Raw genomic sequence first — 19,822 nt, forward strand, 5'->3', positions numbered from 1 at the left:
TTCACCTTCATGGGATCAAATTTTGTCCTTGGTTCTCAAGACCATTGACAATATCTGAAAACGACTAAACATGTCAGCTATAGATTCTCCCGGTTTCATTTTGAAGGATTCATATTGACTAAGAAGAATGCACCGGGTCTCCTTCACTGACCGTCTTTCCATGTGTGATATGTAACCCGGTCCAGCACTTCTTTTGTGACACAAGAAGATATTCCATATATTCTGGGTGACAAAGCACAATATAAAGAATAAATTGCTTAGCATCGTTGCTTGTCTCTTGTTTATTTCTTCTGAGACATTCCGCTGGTTTCACCCGCTTTTCCTCTTTCGTTGTTTGATGAGCAGCAATAGTGATTCCTTTTTCCACTACGTCCCATTCCAGGATCCTTTGATCGTAGGGAAAGCTTTCATCTTGTTCTTCCGCATGTTGTAATCCTTTCCATCAAGTAGGGAGGTCTCGGCATTGCTTTTGCCCCCTCCATCGCCCCCTGTGTGCTAGCATACTAGCCATGGATCTTTTACTCAAGTAAACACTTCAAACAAAGTAAGAAACACGTGCTCGATACCAATTGAGATAGCTAGTACGAGTACCTAGAGGGGGGTGAATAGGTATACACAAAAATTTCTCATGTTTGCACGATACTTAAACAATTAGTTTCGGGTTGCCGTCGCGCGTCGTCATCGTCGTTCGTTGCACCACCTCTCTCTCTCTCTCTCTCTCTCTCTCTCTCTCTCTGCGCGCGCGGCCATTCTATCCGAAGATCGAAGTTGCTTGAAAACAACATGCAAAGGCAGGCGCGCACGGCTGCATGGATGCATGTATTTGACCTTTCCATCTGAGATTTCGACAGATTTCAATAATTTTCAATAATCCCCCCTTACCCCCACTTTCTTTTCCCTCTTTTCTTTTTTGATTCAAAGGGCCAGCGGGGCCGCCAACCACTAGCCGATGGTTGGCGACCCCTGGGTGAGGTTGCGGCCCGTGCCCAAGGACGACATGGGTGGCCAGTCCTTTGTTAGTCCAAACCAAAAAAGAAATAGGAAAATAATAGAGAAAAGAAAGGAAAAATATAAAAAAACAAAATCGAAAACTTGATTAGATGGACTTAATTGATAAAATTTAAAATAGTTTATGACAAAATTAAAAAGTTATAACTGAATTGATAGATGTGCAACGTGTTCAGGCTTTTTGGATAATTTTCCCTAGAGAGAGATTTCATGGGATTTTTGTTTGAGAGCAATGAAATCATTGAGTGTAAAAAGCCTAAAAGAAATTGGTCGATCTGAGTTTGGGAGGAGGAAATTATGTTGGAAAGTATGGCCTTTGAAGTTGATGCAATGAGAGCTATAATAGGGTCCACTAAGTCCATACAATTTAACACCTGATCTCGACTCAATTTGGTTATGCACAACTGGATGTTCAAATTCGATTGAGCATTCAACTCGTGCCCCACTTTAGTCAACAATAGATAAGGGCGAGTTCCACTCAAATGATGAAGTTTAACAATCTTATGGGGCTTGAAAGTTGCTCCATGAGCTTTTACTCGGCCGGTTTTCAACACCCCTGCCCTAAGATTATCCACACCACAAAAAAACACATTGCACTAGACCAGACTCGACTAGCAAGCGAAGATCTTAGTCTGAGCTTGAACTTAATCATTAAGCCCTAATTGGCAACAGTGTACTTATGAAATTTCACGTACTTGGCGAAGCTCACGACTAAGCAAGTCAAATGTAAGCTTTTTCAACCTCAAACTCGACTCACACAGAAGTACTCTAGCTACTTGAAACCGACTTGAACTCGAGGATAATCAAGTCGAGCCGGACTAGCGTGCAAACCAAGCTCAAGTAGCTCTTCCATAGCAGCTTGAATCACTTATTTCCCAACCTTACATCATCCTCCACCCTTGTCGTGAATCCAATCATATAAACCCGCGCGTCGATCGACTCTAGCTTCACGACAAACAAGAATGTGCAGTCTGAAAAGGATATAAGGGAGCGACATGCAAAAAGCGTCATGAGGAAGACAAGGCGCGGATTATATATCGATCTCCGCGTCGGATAAATCTGTCTCGGCATGGTTATTTAACTATTACCTGTGCCACTAGCCAAACACCCAGTGATCTGCTTCACCGAGTCCTATAAATAGGGCAGGTCGCGTCTCATTGCATTATCGGTCTCCTACATCACTCCTTGCATCTCTCTGTCGAACAACCTCGAAGCTTTTCAGAGACCATCATGTTTTGCTCAACTGCAGCGACGACAACAATGTCGAGAGTACTGCTGTTCCTGGTCGTGTTCTGGGCTCTTTTTGCGGGCTTTGATGGTCGTATTCTTCATGCAGCATTACCAGCTACGTCAGGGAACGAGATGAACAGTGGTCATCGCCCCACCTTTCATGCTGCGGATGGTGGTCACGAGCTTTATGTCAGCACGAGGATACCGGTCCTCCTTGATAGGGCTGCACCCGAAGGACTTGGTCAAGCTGCACCCGGAGGACCTAATGCACACCACAACTGACAATAGCCATCAGTCTTGCATGGCCTTGTTTGACCCTTGGGAAGATCCATCTATTGCATGCATCCATTAAAGTAGTTGATTATAATAAGTGTTTTGTGTGGTGACGATGACTTATATGTCAACGGATTTGATCTCTTCAGTTCAGTCGTGGAGGAGGCGTGGAGTCCAAATCCATTTATGAAATGGACGCTTAAGATTTTTTTGAGCAATTTGAGTGTATGCATATCCAATTTCTAATAACATTAATGAGAACTACTTTTCATCAATTCTAGGTGAATGCAAAAAGCCCTCATGTAAAATGTGCGGTCTATTAGGAATGATCAAGAGTTTACACACGAATTGATTGTTCGTGATATTATCGATGTTCATGATCTTAAGTAATCTTTATTCATAAGATGTGATCTATATCAATAGTTACGCATCGAAATACATGTGTTTAATTCTACCAACCACAAGAAGTTATTATAGAGACCTAGCAATATTTTTCCCACGTTTGCGATCACCTATTATGCTTCACCATCTATTATGCGCTAACCAACAAGTTCATTTTCTTTTCCGAATAAAAGCCTTGTAATAATCTTTTTATAACTAAATGTAACTCACAATCCCACCCAAATTGGCCATGGCATGGGCTCAGACCACCAGACCCATGATCTAGTCTAATTCTCAAACAAAAGGAGTTGAAATTAATTGGTTTGTCAATCATCTATCAGTCTAAAAATCCTGTATATAATCTTTTTATTGCACCAACAATATGATGCTGGAATATTTTCCAAAGCCTAAGGCATTTGGAGAACCCTCTCTTCTATCAACAATCAAGAAAATTATATGGTTGTGATATGGGTGAGAGCTGTTTTGAGTGATTATCAATAATAATCACTCAAAATAACTCTTCTATCAACAACCAAGAACACAGGACTGCGGTATTGAAGAAGCTCATCATCAAGACTTATAGGAAAACTACAAGCCAAGGATATAGTGTTTTTTTGGCTCACCACCGAGGAAGAATCCACCTTCTAAGGATACAAAAACTAGGAGTAATCAATTCTCTAAAAAGATTCGCTCACACAAAGAAAATCTCAAATATTCATATATTCAAAATTCACCATCTTGCATTTAAGAGTTTTCCTTTTTTATATAAAGGGATTATTACATAGGAAATAGACTGAAAATTGAAGAAAAGAAACTACCTAATTAATTTAGGACATTGGAACTAGAAAAACATAATAAAATCCTAATAATTATAAAATGCATTAAAACACCCAAAGACTTGAACTTTTGACGCTTGAAACCTACAACACATTTATAACTTTACTAATGTAGACAAGATGCAAAGTAATTAAAATCGATGTTAAATTCGTTCGTCTCTTTGGGCATTCCAATAGACATCTTCAAAGAATGCCAAACAACATAGAAATTATCTAGAATAACCTTTGATTGTTAGATAGTCTATTAATAGTCTCGGATTGACAACAAACTTGTATATTGATGTCTTGGTAGCTAATCAACAACCATGAAATTGGCAACTTGTCCATTGAATAGACAACTTTTCCGAATAATCAACATCTTTTACTTGAATCGATTGACGAAGCCCAATGCTCCCACATCAAGAATTCTCGCTAATACTTGTGCATATTGTTATTATTAGTGATGAGATATTGACAAGCGTCCTAGTATTATTTACCAACTTTTTATAAATAGCCTACTAGCATTTTATTTACCACAAGCAATGAAAATTTAATACATGTGAAAATCTATTAAATCTCCGAGACCTTTATTGCCAGGACATTTTCAATATGCTACTATTGTTTACAACGATGACTAAGGGCTTCATCAATAACGTATTGAAGAAGTTCCTAATAGGAAGGGACGCGATCATCCGTTTAAATAGATTTTTCTAGACATTCATGGTCGGTTTGTTTCACGAGAAAATATCATGTTTTTGAAAACATTTCATGGAAGTCATTTTCAGGAAAATAGTTTTATTATTTTTATGGAAGTCATTTTTTCTAGACATTCATGGAATTTTATTATTTTTAATTGACCAAAAAATAGTTTTATTTTTTTAAATACAAAAAAATAAATTTTTAATTATTTGTATTTTTAAAAATCTAAATTTTTTTCCTTTTTCTTTTCCTTCCTCCTCCTTCCTTCGCCGGCTCCCTTTGCCAGCGATTCTCAATCCACGACGATCGGGCGGCTTGCGACGGCGGCGACATTAACACGGTGGCGAAGACTTCCTCACATTGATCGGTGGCAGTCATCACGCAGGCGCTTTTCCTTTTCCCCCAATCGCCATCTCCTTCCCTCCCTTTCTTCCTCCGTCCCTTTGTCCGACCTCGGGGGTTGACTTGGGGGATTAGCAATCGAGTCCATCGGCAAGACGGCCGCCTGCCGACGGGGAGTCGGTCGGTTTCCGCGTCACGGTGGTTGATCCTCTCGTCTTCTATAGCCGCACCTACCCTCTCTCTCTCCCTCCCTCCTCTCCGCGTCGGAGCTCACGGTCGGCGGGCTCTCCTGGATCTGGAGCTCGAGCTCCGCTGCCAAATCCGGCGAGCTCGGGTGAGGCCGGAGCTCAGCTTTGCCAGATCGGGCTAGGCAGAGCCTCGCCGACCTAGGGCGAGGCTTGAGCTAGCTTGCGGTCGTGGCCGGTCACTCGCCGGCTCGCGGCCGGTTGTTGACTGCCGTCATGGCCGGCGATCGACCAAGGCTAAGGAAAAAAAAGATGAAAAGGAAAGAAAAGAAAGAAAAAATAAAAAATAAAAAGAAAGTATAAAAATAAAACAAAAATGTGTTAATGAAAAGAATAAGAAGTTATGGAAAATGTAACATTTTCCTCATCTTTGAAGGTTGTTTTTCCCAATGATGGAAAACATTTTCCTTGAGTAGTTTATTTTCCGTGCAACGAACATCGGAAAATCCGAAAAAACGTTTTCTTAGAAGTCATTTTCCGTGAAACGAACGGACCCTTACTGCAACAATTATCAAAGGTGAATGGCCATTATGAACATGGAGACTAAAAAGCATAGTGAAACATTGAAAAACTTACCAAGTAATATTGTCAAAATAGTGCAACCCATGTGCATCCCATTACTGATGCACACGTGAGAATACTTCAATAACTCGTTCAAATATTGACCGTTTGGCTAATTAATGATGATCGCTCACCACAAGAACCGAACCAAACGGAACCGAACCGAACCGAACGGAATGGAACCGAACTAAACTGAACTAAACCATACCGTACCAACCTATTGAAAAAGTTTCCTTACTGGAACCACCAAACAATTAATTAGCCGATTGCCTATTGAAAATGTTACCGATTGATTAATTAATTAAGTGTCTGCCGATTACTATTTTAGCGAAAATGAAGCTTTGACGAAAGGAAGAAGATCATTTTCCTTAGTTTTAGAAAGGTATTTTCCGTTGATCGGAAAATATTTTCTCTGTTCACTCATTTTCTATGCCGGAAATTATCTGATGGTACATATTTCCTGCGAAACAAAGCTTCGCTATACATTTGAAAACTCACTAAAACCTTAGTTACGTGCAACAACTACAAGTCCTTCGTGGGCTCACACCAAACGTGGGCTAAAACTCGGCCCGGCCCGACCTCCCGCGGTCCCGCTGGGGGCCTCCTTACGTCGAGCGTCCACGGCCGACCGACTTACCAGCGCGTGAGATGCACGTCGTGTCCCCCCGCTCAACCCAGCAGACACGCACGCATCCGTCGAGCGCATCCACCACGCGCCCTTCGTCTCCGGCCGCGACAGTGACTCTCTCCGAATCCCGCCCCTCCTGCACCCCACGCGCAGCAGGGCCCTCCTGCTATTGGACGCGTGGGCTCCACGCCCTGCGCACGCGCGCTGACTCGACGCCCGCCCTCCCCCGGCCCCTCGGTCAGGAGCGCGTTGATGCCGGACGCGCTCGAGCGTACCCCCAGACGCGGGTTTGACTCGATTGCGGTGCACGGACGCACGGGCACCGTCCACCTGTAAGATAAGGATAGAGATTGGCGAGTCTAGAGAGAGAAAGTGCTCTGCCCCCCGAACTAGCGAGAGAAAGAGAGAGAGAGAGAAACTCGAAAGATCCTCTCCGCTAGAGAGAGAGAGAGAGAGAGAGAGCGAGCGAGTCGAAGATCCGATCGAAGCTGAAGGGAGGCGGCGATTCCGCAGCCCTAATTCCGGTCGCGGGCGTGGTGTTCTTCCGGTAAGCCCTAATCACCTCTGTTCCTTCGAGCCGCGAGCCGCGAGCGGCGGGGTTGAACCCTAGTTGTCCGTGGGGAATTCGCCGATCTGTTGCCGCGGGGGGAGGTTTCGCCGGCGGGATTAGGGTTTTTGGGGGTTGCTTTTCCCCCGGCCGGAATGTCCTGAGCCGGAACCGATCTGGGGGATCTCGTGTCTGCCTCGGCCGTATTTTCGCGAGGGTTTATTTAGTTAGATTAGGGTTTCTGGAGTTTCATGTATGGCTTCGGGGCCTATTGTTGGAGGTGATGACGGAGCGAGGGAGAAGCAGAGGTTTGGGGAGAGCAAGGTCTACACGAGGAAATCATTCAAGGGTTTGAAAAAAGACGCCGCCGCTGCAAACAATACCAATACCGAGCCCGACGCCAACGCGAAGGCCACCGCGGACGCCAACGCGAACGCGGACGCCGCTGCGGACGCCGCAGACGCCCCTGCCGTGAACCCAGGCAATGATATTGAGAACCACGACGATGGAAACGGCGCAAAGCAAGTTCCTTCCCAAACTATTGCTTCTGAGGATGACAACTCCGCGCAGCAACTGCCTAGTTCCCACGTAGATGTGGCCTCGGAAGATTCTGGTGCCAACCGGCAAGAACCTGTGGCTGCCGCACCGAGTTCCCACGTAGATGTGGCCTCGGAAGATTCTGGTGCCAACCGGCAAGAACCTGCGGCTGTGGCACCGAGTTCCCACGTAGATGTGGCCTCGGAAGATTCTGGTGCGGACCGGCAAGAACCTGCGGCTGCGGTGCCAAGTCCCCAGGAACTTCCTTCTGGGAATGGTTCCATGGTGACGACGGGTCTCGATGGTAAAGTTAAGATTAATTTATCTTCTCGGTCGAAGCAAGAAATTCGCGATCTACGTAGGAAGCTTCAGAGCGAGCTTCTTACCGTGAGGAACTTGGTGAAGAAGATTGAGGACAAAGAGGGACAGCGTATCGGTTTCGGTCACTCGCGTCAGTTGGCGAATGATGCGGTTGATAATGGTCCAAGAATGGTTCACTCCGAGGTGGGCTCTGTTGGTGTTACTCCTCGTGAGAATCGGGCTTTGAATCAGCTGAGCATATCTGTTTTCGAGAATAGTCAGGGGATGACCGATAGTTTGGAGAAGGAGAAGAGGACACCAAAAGCTAACCAGTTCTATAGGAATTCTGAGTTCTTGCTTGCAAAGGATAAGTTTCCACCTGCTGAGAGCAACAAGAAGTCAAAAACAAATGGGAAGAAGAAAGGTGGGGAGGTAAGAAGTGGGTTGGGGATGGGAACTAAGTTCTTCAAAAGTTGCAGCTCTTTACTGGACAAATTGATGAAACATGAATATGGATGGGTGTTTAACACTCCGGTTGATGTAAAGGGCCTCGGTTTGCATGATTACTATAGCATCATAAAGCATCCAATGGACTTGGGCAGTGTGAAGACAAGGCTGAACCGGAACTGGTATAAGTCACCGAAAGAATTTGCAGAGGATGTCAGACTTACGTTCCGTAATGCCATGACATATAACCCTGAAGGGCAAGATGTTCATGTCATGGCTGAGATTCTGTACAAGATATTTGAGGATAGATGGGCCATTATAGAGTCAGATTATAATCGTGAAATGCGGTTTGCGTTAGACTACGACATGGGTCTTCCTACACCTACCTCAAGAAAGGCATTCCCTCGCCCCCCTCCCCTAGATATGAGAAGGGTGTTAGATAGGTCTGAATCTATGACACATCCTTCTGATATGAGGACGAAACCATTTAGTGTTACTCCTTCTGGTCGGACACCTGCACCTAAAAAGCCCAAGGCAAAGGATCCTCATAAAAGGGATATGACTTATGATGAGAAGCAGAAACTTAGTACAAATCTCCAGAATTTGCCTTCTGACAAGCTGGATAACATAGTGCAGATCATCAAGAAGAGAAATTCGTCTCTTTTTCAACACGATGATGAAATCGAGGTGGACATTGACAGTGTTGACACTGAGACTTTGTGGGAGCTTGATAGGTTTGTCACAAACTATAAGAAGAGTTTAAGCAAGAATAAAAGGAAAGCTGAACTTGCCATGCAGGCCAGGGCAGAAGCACAGCAGAATGTTCCTGATAGGGTATGTGACCCCTCTCTCTCTCTCTCTCTCTCTCTCTCTCTCTCGTTCTTTTCTTACTCACTCATTGGCTGGGTCATTTCAGGGTCAGGCCACTGTTGTGGTAGAGGCACCAAAAGAAACTGACACAGGTATTGTTTAGGATAGTAGCATTAATTACTGTTAATTTGTTAAATCATGTTAAGATGCAAATATCTATTGTTTGCAGGTCAGAAGAACATTACGTCCTCGCTGCCTGTTCAATCAGAAGGACACGGACCTAATTCAAGTAGGTCAAGCAGTTCAAACTCCTCTAGCAGTGACTCTGGTTCATCCTCAAGTGGTAATGACAATGTTTGACTTGAATTGCTGCAAAGAACTCACTTGCTTCCAAATATCAAGGATAGTTCCTGTAATATGTTATTGATGTTAAGTTGTTCTGTCTGTTTTTCAGATTCAGATAGTGACAGTTCCTCAGCTTCAGGATCTGAAGCAGGGCATTCACCAAGGACCTGAATATGTTTGTTCAGGTATCAAATTTGACTTCCAGAATTGAAGTGGTGGCATTACTTGTTTGTTTCTCTCTTTGTTCATCTTTATTTGGTGAAATGATATCTTATGCATTGTGTAGTGTAGTGTATATACGTTTCTGTGGGACCTTTTTTTCATACTGCATTTCATTTTGCAGCAGAAATCTCGTTAATTCCTATGATATAACATGTCTGCCAACAGGATAGTAGGCGCCCCTGATAACTAGCGGACCATCTAACATGCCTTCCTGTGTATGCTCTGCCACATCTAGTTGCATAATTTTCGGCCCTTCTTGTCTTTTGTTTGCTTCATGAATTACATGAACTTAAGATCTAGGAGGTGGACTAAGTTTCACATATTGGTACCCATTGTCAATACAGCATGGCAAGGACTATTTTCTCTGCCGGGCTTGAATTTAGTAGCTGTTATGATGTGAGAAGTACCAGTAGCTGGATATCTACTGAACTTCTTTATCATGAAGCAATCAAAATAATGCTTTGTTGTCAAATCGAAAAGAATTGTGTTGTTAGCAAAGATGCTGATGAACCTGGCTATCTTTCTCCTAAGGCTGTTTGAATTTGTTAATTCAGGAAATCACTTTGGATTGGCATCACAGAGAAATAAGTTCTTGTGAAAAGATGTCTTTTAGCTGTTTGCTAATTGACCCAACGAGATTACTTGTATTTGTATACATAAAGAAGATAAAGATTAATAACAGGGGCATTTCCTCTCTGGCTCCCCTGACACAAGTTGGTTAGTAAGCTGCATGCTAAAAGAAGTTACGTAATGGTTTTCAATATTTGGAATATGTTTTTTTCTGGGCGAGAGCAAATTATTGCTCATATGTTATTCAGGAACTAAGTAGAAAGTCAGAATGAAAAGAAGAAAATTCGTGTATGAGAAGTTTTGCTTATTGCCCCCTCAAATTGGTGGAAATCATAGTACTGTCTGTTGTCAACAATGTATTGTTTTGAAACACAGTATATTTTCATGTCCAACTCTAGCAGTCCATAATTGATATGGATGACAAGTTGATGGGTGAAAAACCAGATATGTGTGGCTAAAAAATATTCTTGCCAATGAAAAATGGGGAGGGAATGCTAAAAACTTGAAAATAGGAGAGGTTGATATACTTCCTAGAAGAAGCTTTAAATAGCGAAGAGCTCATTATTTTTAACGTTGGTTCATTCATCTATTGTACTCGTTTACTTTTATTTTACAGATAATGTCACAAGTTCACATTTGCTAGATTGATGATTTTTCATTGAATCTATTTTTAACATATTTTTGATCTTTTCTTGATTATGCCTTTTTAACATTTTGTTACTGTTGAAAGTCCCCTCTAGCTGGTAGGCAGGCGGCTTGTTTCTGGTGTTCTGCTGCTTAGGCCCTGGAAATGTTTGGCTGATTGAGGCTGCTCCTCTTAGTTTATTAGGGTAAAAACTGCATGACTAAGTAGAAATACCCAGGCACACAAGGCAGTTACTTTCTACTGCTGTAATTGAGTTGATATCCTACTTTCTGTTTCAGTAAGTTGCTGCGTAGGTGTCAGCTGCTTTCTCTAAATTATTCAAGTTGACTTTGTATTCATAAAACCTAGTTTATTTTTTAGTCGTATTCTTAAAGCCTAGTTGACTTTGTGGAAGTAATACATGTTCGTTGGGGTCCCTTCATTCTGTGTTCCCCCCTATATGTTCATTACCAATGGTGTGCGAGATGAATTTATTTAATATACGATAAAGTGGTGATTTTGCAGAGATGTTTAAGGATGGAGGAGTCTCTGACTGATATTATTTTTTGTCACGTGACAGATGGTAGGAACTTAGATAGGCGCAATTTACTGGGCAACAAGACATGATGCTTGGGACATATTCAATCCATCCACTCTGCAAAGTGTAGTGAGATTGTTGCTTGCCGTTTGGCCCTATGGTCAAGAATTTGTACAATATAGGGTAGGCTATGGTGACATTAGATAGGTTTTTCTTTTTGTGGTAGTACGTGTACATTGCTAACTATTGTCGCTGGGCCTCGCTGGACCCTGTGACATGTTTGAAGCTTCCGCTCCTCTAGATTCAGGATTCTTTTGTGTATACAGAAAATTGTAACCCCAGTTCCTGAAGTAACGATTGCTTCATAATTGCTTCATAATTGCTTCATAATTACTAGGGTTTCTGCAGCCTGCATGGAAAAACTTAAATGGGTTTAGATAATGGTTGTCACACCAATAGAATCGGAATGCTTTCACAAAGTTTCTGCACCTGCCGGTTTGATTGGTGTTGTAAACACCATTGTGGCCTGCTTATGAAATTTGTTGTGCCCGCAAATGTTTTTTTATGCCCCCTTGTCTCTTTGCAGAAATTTCTCTGTTGTTCAGGTGGCGCAAGAAATTATGCGGCTTTTGTCCTTATACCGAAGTGGAATATCCAGCGGTTGACAGAATCCAACGGGTTTTTCCAGTTGTTTCGGCCAAACAACTCTTTCCATGTCTTTGATAATTTGTCTTGAAATTTGGTTTTATTACGAGTTTTTGAGTTAGTCCTACCCTCTTCTAGCCAAAGCTTATCTGATTTTTATATGTCAGAGAAGTCTAGTAATTTGGCCATGGTGTGCAGCTTCTCTTTGGGTGATACGCTAATTAACCGTGCGCTCGCAGCCCCCTGGTTGGCTTTGTGGGGAGTTGGAGACAACTGTGAACATCAATTTAATCGATGTCTAAATATAAAAGACTAAATGATCAGCTAAATTATGATAAACGCAATGATTCTACCATGGTGACTTCTCTGAGGCGCATTTTCCTCCCTCATTGTCGCGTTACTGCTCGTTTCTGGGTTGCTTACGCCCCTACGTTACGGCCGCCATATTTTGTCCTACTTGACCCAGGCTCAACGAGAGGAATCTGATGCCCAAGGATTCCTTGCATAGTGGAACTGACCTTTGTTGCGAATAGGAATCATCGATGGCTTGAGGTGGTCATTTCTCAATTCAGTTGTCCCCTTCCTAGGCCCAAATGTTTAAAAAAAGGGAGCTAATACGTTCTCTGCACATCAACCATTCTGATACTCCATTTGAACTAGCAAATGCCCATACGTTTTCTTCCTTCTTGTGTCCAGGAAGGCCTCCTTCCTCATAAATCATTCGTCACGAGAATGCATAGGATAATTCTTGAAAGTTGCTAAACTTGATTCACGGGAATGATATTAATATCGGACCATGTTAATTAGATGCGTCCAACTACCATCTCTTGTCTATTCTGGTGCCCCTTTTGAGTTTGTTCCAAGAGCCCTAGATAAAAACAGTGCCTAGTGAGTAGAACTGTTCCCATGGCCCAGACTCTCAAACCATGTTTTTCAATGGTTCGAGAATCCGATTTGTAAAGAATTAAATGGCTAATGTCCTCTCTGCACATGAAATTCTCCACTTGGAATGTAGATAGGGTGAAAATTTTTAGCTGATGTCAAACTACAAGGATTTTGCCTGTGGATATATCAACATACAAGAGATTGATAATTGAACACCGTATTGATCGGCATAGTTTGCCGTTTGCAAGCATCAATTTTCTCCACGCTTGATTGGAATTCTTCACCAAGAGTCCCCTTATTGTATCATCAACTATCTTGTCACTACTCACCAACACCGCTCTATGAGGAATTAGGATAGGTGTCCCAGACCTAGCTCTGTGCACGCAGTCAGGCACCTAGCTTGTCTGGATTTGAAAGATTCATCTCCGGCTACGGCAACGGCAAATGGTCGGAGGATCGGGGATTCAAGACTCATCATCGGATGAATCGTTGTCCATCTCATGATCCTCCAGCTGCCAGGAGCCGTCCTCCATCTGAACCATCCCTCTGTTCTTCATCACCCACCACTCGTCTGGCACCAGATACTCGTCCCTAACGAATGATTGGTGCTTGTTCACCAGCGCTACGTCCCTCTTCACTTCCAGCTTGAATCCTCCTTTCGTCCCTTGCGTCCCCGCCAACCCGTGCAAATACGTTTCTACTGAATGCCATTTCGAAATGTTCCCGGGGTTCTTCAGGTACTTGGACAGTTGAGTGTTGATAAGCAACTCTTGTCCCGCATCAGAGTACCCTGCCCCTGGGACCTTTGGGACTACGTCGAGCAAGTTGGCAGTGCGCAGGAGGCGCAGGCTTGGGATGGAGTTGGCAATATTGCAGAATTTGAGATTTCCTACACGGGGGCTCGCATAGACAAAGGCAGTCACGGGGCAGGGTTGCTGTGATTGGATGCCACATGACCTGTTGTAGCCGTTCCAGGCTATGTCGACAGCGTTCAGCGATGCAAGCGCTGCTCCTAGGCTGTGGCCCGCGACGGTTATGCTGATTTCCTCGTCCTTGTATTGGTCAACCAGCCGCTGCACTTCCGTCAGGACCTGGAATTTTGGATGAAGAAAACATCAGAAACACCACGACTGTGAGCGCAACGCCTAGAAACACAGTAGAGAAAACATGAGCTACATAAGGTATAATGAGTTTTGCACCAAACACTTTCTTCAATGCCCTGAAAAGGACGACATTTACCTGCTCCCTGGCACTAGATTTGTTGAACTCCGAGCGAGGATCGTCCGAGGTGTAGACGGAGAGGAACCCGCTATGCACTTTAGGAATTATATCGTCAACATCGTCTGCGGCTGCATCTGCAGCGGTGTCTGCGTCTGCATCAGGGTCTGTGCCCCCCAGTATCTTTGTAGCAGGCGTCAACGGAAAATTGAAATCGCTAGCCCACTCCAGCACCTGAATAGTACCTCTCCAGGCGATCAATATATCCCTCCGCCCCAGTGCGGCCTTGCCTTTGTCAGTCGCCACCGCAACATACCCTATCCAGTTCGACTCCTTGTTCCAGGCTTCCCTGGACAAGGACCTCAGCAGAAAACATCCGGGGAGTTTGACTGAAGATGTCGCGTAGAAGTACTTGGTGGCAGTGTACTCGAAAGGGTTGGCGATCGACAGGCCAACCTTCGAGAACAGATTTTTCAAGCCGTACCGGCTGTCCCCAGCATACTTGGACTTGACCTCAGAGTTGAATGTGTCGTAAGTCGCCGAGGCCCGCTCGCCATAGTGGATGAGGTACCGCCTCAGGTCGAGGTCGAGGGGGTCCAGCAGGTTCTTCCAGTTGTTCTGCCCACTTAACTCCCTCCATCTCTCTGGTATTTGCTTAAACATTGGACTGAATCGGTTGAAATCAATCCTCCTCCAACGCTTATTCAGTCCCAAAAGCCTTTGAACTCGTTCCAAAAATTGATGGTTCAAAGTCAAGTTCAGCTTATATGACGATCTGATGGCGTGCAAATCCTGGTAGGTTGGCTGAAACATGAACTTTGGTCAACCTAGCAATCTGCGGATTGTTGTCGTTCATGGTATTTTGGTGGGGTTTCATTGGAGCTTGGTGTTATCGCCATCATTTGTTTTGCATGACTACATCACCGAGACGATACGCAATTCTCATGGCTTCCCATTACTGTTTTGTCTCCATGCAACTATTAAGTTCACATGCAGAGCTTGCAGTTTGTGTTGATGTGCTGTAACCAGATATATGACTCGCATCAGTTCGTTCTCAACATTCGTTGACATAAATCTTTACTGTACAAATTTAAAACAAAATCACAATAAAATCGCAGCGTCGTATTTAAGTTTCCTATCTACCACGTATCATGTTCGTACCAATACCTGTATTCTACTCCAAAAATACAGGAAGTACCCAACTAGACAGAGGGAAGATACTGGTCCTTCCGATTGAGACGTGCCTTCAAACATCAATCCCCTGCCTCTAGAAATCTCTCTGCCTTAGAAATTGACAGAGAGAGAGAGAGAGAGAGAGAGAGAGAGAGAGAGACTTCAGCTGCAGGCGAATATGCTACGAACACCATTTAGCCATTCTAAGATCACAAGCATCTTTCAAATTCATTTGAACGCTTCAAGAGTCCAAGAAAGCAGGGGATTATACAGAGAAGGAAAAAGGGAAATGCTTGTCTTTCCGCACACGCGCGTACATACACACTTTTTTACTCTAATTGAGACGGGCTTCACATGTTGGTGATGACTTTTCTCACTGCGCGGGTCGCTTGCCACCACAGCCCAAGTCATACACCACTGCGTTCTCAGGCTTGCCAGTGTGGTCCTTGCCCAAAACCATGTCCTTGGTCGACTGCGCAATCTCGACCAGCGTCTCTCCAATGGCTCCCAGTATCCCTCCCAATGTCCCCTGCTTTCCCTGTTTTCGCTTTCCATCGAACTCCGCCTCCACAGTGCCTTGGTTTTCATTGTCCTGGTACTCCACTGGCTCCTGCGAGATCTCATCCGTTGTCTCGGTTCCTCTCTGCTTGCTTGCCTGCGTGCCCTCCACAAATCACAGTTTATTCATAACGAGACCATAGTCAATACATTGACCTAAGTATAACAAATACATCTAAGCAGAATAAAAGAAACATATCTCGCCGTGAACCTTCCTTGTGTCTTGCAGAATAAACGTGCATTATCTCAGCATGATCTTGAGTTTCATTTTGAAAGTCAGGTTTCAGCGATTTTGACCACGCTTCTACTTCTCTAAACATGTCTGAAGTCATTTAAAAACATGAACAATAATCGAAGTTCACTATAGCATATTCAAAATGGACAAGGTGTCAGTTACTTGGGTCGGTCACGGACTTATAGAATTCATCTGCATCAACTGCGGCATAATGGAGCGAAAACAACAGTCCAGTAGAACCTAGAGTCTAATGCGATTTGATTGACGGAAAGAAAAGGTCGCATGTGCTTGAAGAGAGAGGCAGCTCTTAAATCATTTAACACCTATACACCTATCATTCCATATACCTGCCGTTCTCGCTCCATCTGCTCCGTCTTCGCAGCCGTCGCCTCCTTCGCTCTATTGCCTACCGCCACCGCAGCATCCTTAGCGGCCACCAAAGGCTTTGCGGCCATCTCTGCCGCCTTCTGCCCTGCCTCCACCGTATGGTCCTTGGCCTTCGCGGCCGTTTCCTTCACGGCCTCATAGCCCTCCTTGCTCTTCTCTGCCAAGTACTGGGTCGTCCCACTCGCGCCTTGCACCACCTTCTCCTTCACTTTCCCTCCCTTTTCACCGCCACCGCCACCTCTCTGGGCCGTTTCGTCCGGCTTCTCCGCCATCTTGGAAGGGCCGTCGTGCCCTGTTTTGGTGCCGGTCGTTTCGATCGGAGCGTCTCTGCCGCCGACGATGGTGATGGCGGGCTCCTTGGCCTTCTCGGCGAGGGCTTCGTAGTGGCTGGCCATCTTGGGGACTAAGTCTCTCTCCACGTCGTCGCTGTTGATGTGGTCTCTTCGGTGCATTTGTTCAGAGACCATTTGGCTTTTAGTAGCGAGCCCTGTTTGGAGTTTGATCCTTTTGCTTTCGGTTCTGGATAATGCTTGCCTTTGAGAAGCAGACGGTGGCGAGAGAGAGTTGGAAGGTGGACGTGTGTGCGAAGATGGAGGAGGGAGTTCTTGTCTTGGAGCTATGGAGCTTCGACACGTGTGATGAGCTCGGACACGTCATCGCGGCCACTGTTTGTAGAATCAGTACTGCCTTTCTTGCTGAAGGTTTTCGGCAAACATTATAAGAAGCATTGGGCAGAAGTTCTTAAACGATCTACATCCTTTACCTCGTTGGCAGAGTCCAGTCTTTCACTGAACTGATATGCAAAGCACCAAACATATGGTTTGATATCAAATCGAGCGTCGTTATGGCGCTTTTCTCTAATACATAGCCTATAACTTCTCGGGCATATGTTGGACTGAGACACATGTTTTTTACTTGATTTGTTTTGCACTTGTACGCATGAATCAGAGGTTCGTATGTTATAATTAGATCTTTTGAAATATTTAGGACATGATAGATGTTTAGGATTGATTGACCCCGAAAAGAAAAATGAAAAATTGTTCATTCCACAGCCTTCAATCGAAACAGAAACCCCTTATGAGGCTTCTTAAATTTAGAGGGAGCCGAAAAGTCATTTTTTTCTCCTCTCTTTTCTCATTGTCTTCTTTAACCTTTAGCCATAAGGGAGGGTTTGAGCTAGTCTCACCCTCCCCTCTCTCTTTGTTGATTTTGTTTGTGTTTTATTGTCCTTTTCTTACTTATTTTCTTCCTCCCAATTTAGATTTGGGAGTTCTCGTCTTCTGGTTTAGTTCTTGATTTGAGAGTTTGAATGCTCTCTATCAAAATTCTAGATTTGGGCGCTATCATCTCTTGATTTAGATTTTGGAGTTTAATAAATATGCTTTTGGGGAGTCAATGACTCTTTACTCTGTTTATGTACAGGTTCTCTACCTTCAATCTCAATGATGATCGCGGAGTTTTGGCATCTCATTGAATTACAAAGATTTACTCCTGTACACTAGCATGCGCAAATAAGTGGCTTGTGTCAGCCAAACAGAGTCCATAAAGCTCTAGCGTGTTGTTTTATTCCAAAAATAATATTGTGTGGCTTGCCGTGAATTCCTAAAATCTCTCTCCCCTCTTCCTTTTTGCTTGGTATGGTACTTTTAAAATCATAAATGTTCTAATCAATCTTGGTAATATACTTTGCACTTACCATAATGTGAAACTTGCGTATTAGAATTCTACTACTCTAAAATTTTCTATAATATGAGCCAAAGAATAAAGAAAATTTTGGTGGCTAACAAGTAATCCCTATTTTGAGGCTGAGGAAGGGCCATGCATGTGAAATAACATATTTGTCACAGGTTTTGTTTTCATTTTCCCTGACTCTTATCATAGAGCTCTACGATGATGGTGTAGAAGAAGCCAAACCTAAGCATACACCACCAACTGGCAACATCATAATTATTGAAGAAGGAATTTTTAGCGTATGCTCATCATTGACAAAGACACGAGATTTAGTGATCATCTGTCGATTTCATTTGAGAGATCTATTCATGCGGAACGAGTTTGTGCTTAACTTTGTAGTTGCTCCATCAATCCTCCTTGTGTTCTGGATTTGGCTTTATTTTTCAGTATTCATGCTTGTTTCAATTTGTTTTGTCATAAAAATTATGTACTCCTATATCTTTTTAAGTAATGAATATAATTTTTTTTTCAACAAAAAAAAAGGACCTTCTCACCAATTGCAAACCAAATTTTGGAGCATAGCCTTTTCTTCTACAATCGATTTCAAATGAAAATTCAAAGTACTTCATCTTCCTATTTGAGCTTCAATATAAATAAGTGGTGGTAATTGCAGTCGACAACAATAATAACAAATTAACAAATTGATATTTCCAATACTTTCATGATAGTTAACAAATTTGAAAAAAATCCTTTTTTTCTTGTATTTACACTGGTTATTTAGCCATTGGTTGAGTCCTCAAAGTAATGTTTTCCCATGTCCCTAGCTTCAAAAAATTTCCCACAATCATGCCTTTAAGTGATGAATTTTGAAAATGACATCAACAACTTTTACTTTCACCAAGTTTACATGTGGGAAGATGTTTATAAACTGTAAGCCACCAATTAGAAGTGGTTGGTAAAAAATATAACCTTCTTTTTCACAATGAGCCTCAACTTCAGTTTGATTTAATATTAAGGAGAGTTCTCTTTTATACTTGGGCAAGAGGATTTGACAATGTCGATCTTGTTAGGGAGAGACAGAGAGTCGCTGCTCTCGAACCCAACCGAGTAGATTTCACTCATAAAACTAGAAACACCCATCAATATTAACTTGAAAATCTAGGCTAGCTGAAGTGTAAGATACTACAGTTCTCTCGTGTTGAATCTTTTGTCTAATACCAATTACTTAATTCAGTCACAGTAATCATACCGGTTGCCCAAATTATATGATTTTCATTTAGCATAATTCAAGTGTTATCTTGCGAACTTACCAGCTCACTATTTTTCATCTTTTTGCTGCAGAGCCGAGAATTGAGGTGGGATTGCAGGTCACAACTGCTTCGAAGAAGCATAACCGATCACCAAAGATTGGTACAGGGGAAGCGGGTCGAATCGTGAGTTGATGCGCATGCTCCAGAAGGCGATCCACAAGCTTCGGAAAAGAGGCCTCGACCTTCATGTGCTCAACATTGCGCAACTCTCAAAGTATCGTAAGGACACGCACTCATCCGTGTACAAAGAGCAAACCAAAAACCTCACATGACATTAAATTGCAAACCTCATCACCTTTTCAGATTGCTTCTGCTGGTGGCTTCCCGGATTGCGTGACGTGTGGAACAAGCTCTTGTATGCCTACATTTTACATAATTAGACTCCCACGCATAAGAATTAGATAAATTAATTAACAGATCATGAAACTATTTTGAACAAGCTCTAGTTGACATTACCCGATTAAGTTGGCTACATCCATTAGGATAATTTTCTTTATTAGACATATTTTGATGATTTTGTTGATTATCCATATCTGTTAAGATTGCATGTATATTGCACGTACTGCATGTACATTGTATGTCTCCTATTATACATATCTTTATCGATATATTATCTT

General features: G+C 43.2%; 3 protein-coding genes across 3 annotated transcripts; 1 reads left to right on the top strand and 2 right to left on the bottom strand.

The window, feature by feature from the left end:
• Positions 1-6,565: 6,565 nt before the first annotated feature.
• LOC104441187 (transcription factor GTE4) lies at positions 6,566-11,530 on the top strand. The gene is made up of 5 exons (XM_010054211.2): positions 6,566-8,847; positions 8,930-8,975; positions 9,053-9,166; positions 9,278-9,353; positions 11,166-11,530. Exons 1-4 carry the CDS (start codon positions 6,985-6,987, stop codon positions 9,337-9,339), a joined length of 2,085 nt encoding a protein of 694 aa, XP_010052513.2. The 5' UTR covers positions 6,566-6,984; the 3' UTR covers positions 9,340-9,353; positions 11,166-11,530.
• Positions 11,531-13,117: 1,587 nt separating this feature from the next.
• On the bottom strand, positions 13,118-14,534 carry LOC104457064 (phospholipase A1-II 1). The gene is made up of 2 exons (XM_010072010.2): positions 13,893-14,534; positions 13,118-13,744 (listed from the first exon to the last, which is right to left on the bottom strand). Exons 1-2 carry the CDS (start codon positions 14,532-14,534, stop codon positions 13,118-13,120), a joined length of 1,269 nt encoding a protein of 422 aa, XP_010070312.2.
• Positions 14,535-15,211: 677 nt separating this feature from the next.
• LOC104441196 (seed biotin-containing protein SBP65) lies at positions 15,212-16,791 on the bottom strand. Its single transcript, XM_010054222.3, has 2 exons — positions 16,185-16,791; positions 15,212-15,699 (listed from the first exon to the last, which is right to left on the bottom strand). Exons 1-2 carry the CDS (start codon positions 16,689-16,691, stop codon positions 15,418-15,420), a joined length of 789 nt encoding a protein of 262 aa, XP_010052524.2. The 5' UTR covers positions 16,692-16,791; the 3' UTR covers positions 15,212-15,417.
• Positions 16,792-19,822: the final 3,031 nt, after the last annotated feature.

Source organism: Eucalyptus grandis, chromosome 1 (genome assembly GCF_016545825.1).
Source record: "Eucalyptus grandis isolate ANBG69807.140 chromosome 1, ASM1654582v1, whole genome shotgun sequence".
NCBI classification, from domain to species: domain Eukaryota; kingdom Viridiplantae; phylum Streptophyta; class Magnoliopsida; order Myrtales; family Myrtaceae; genus Eucalyptus; species Eucalyptus grandis.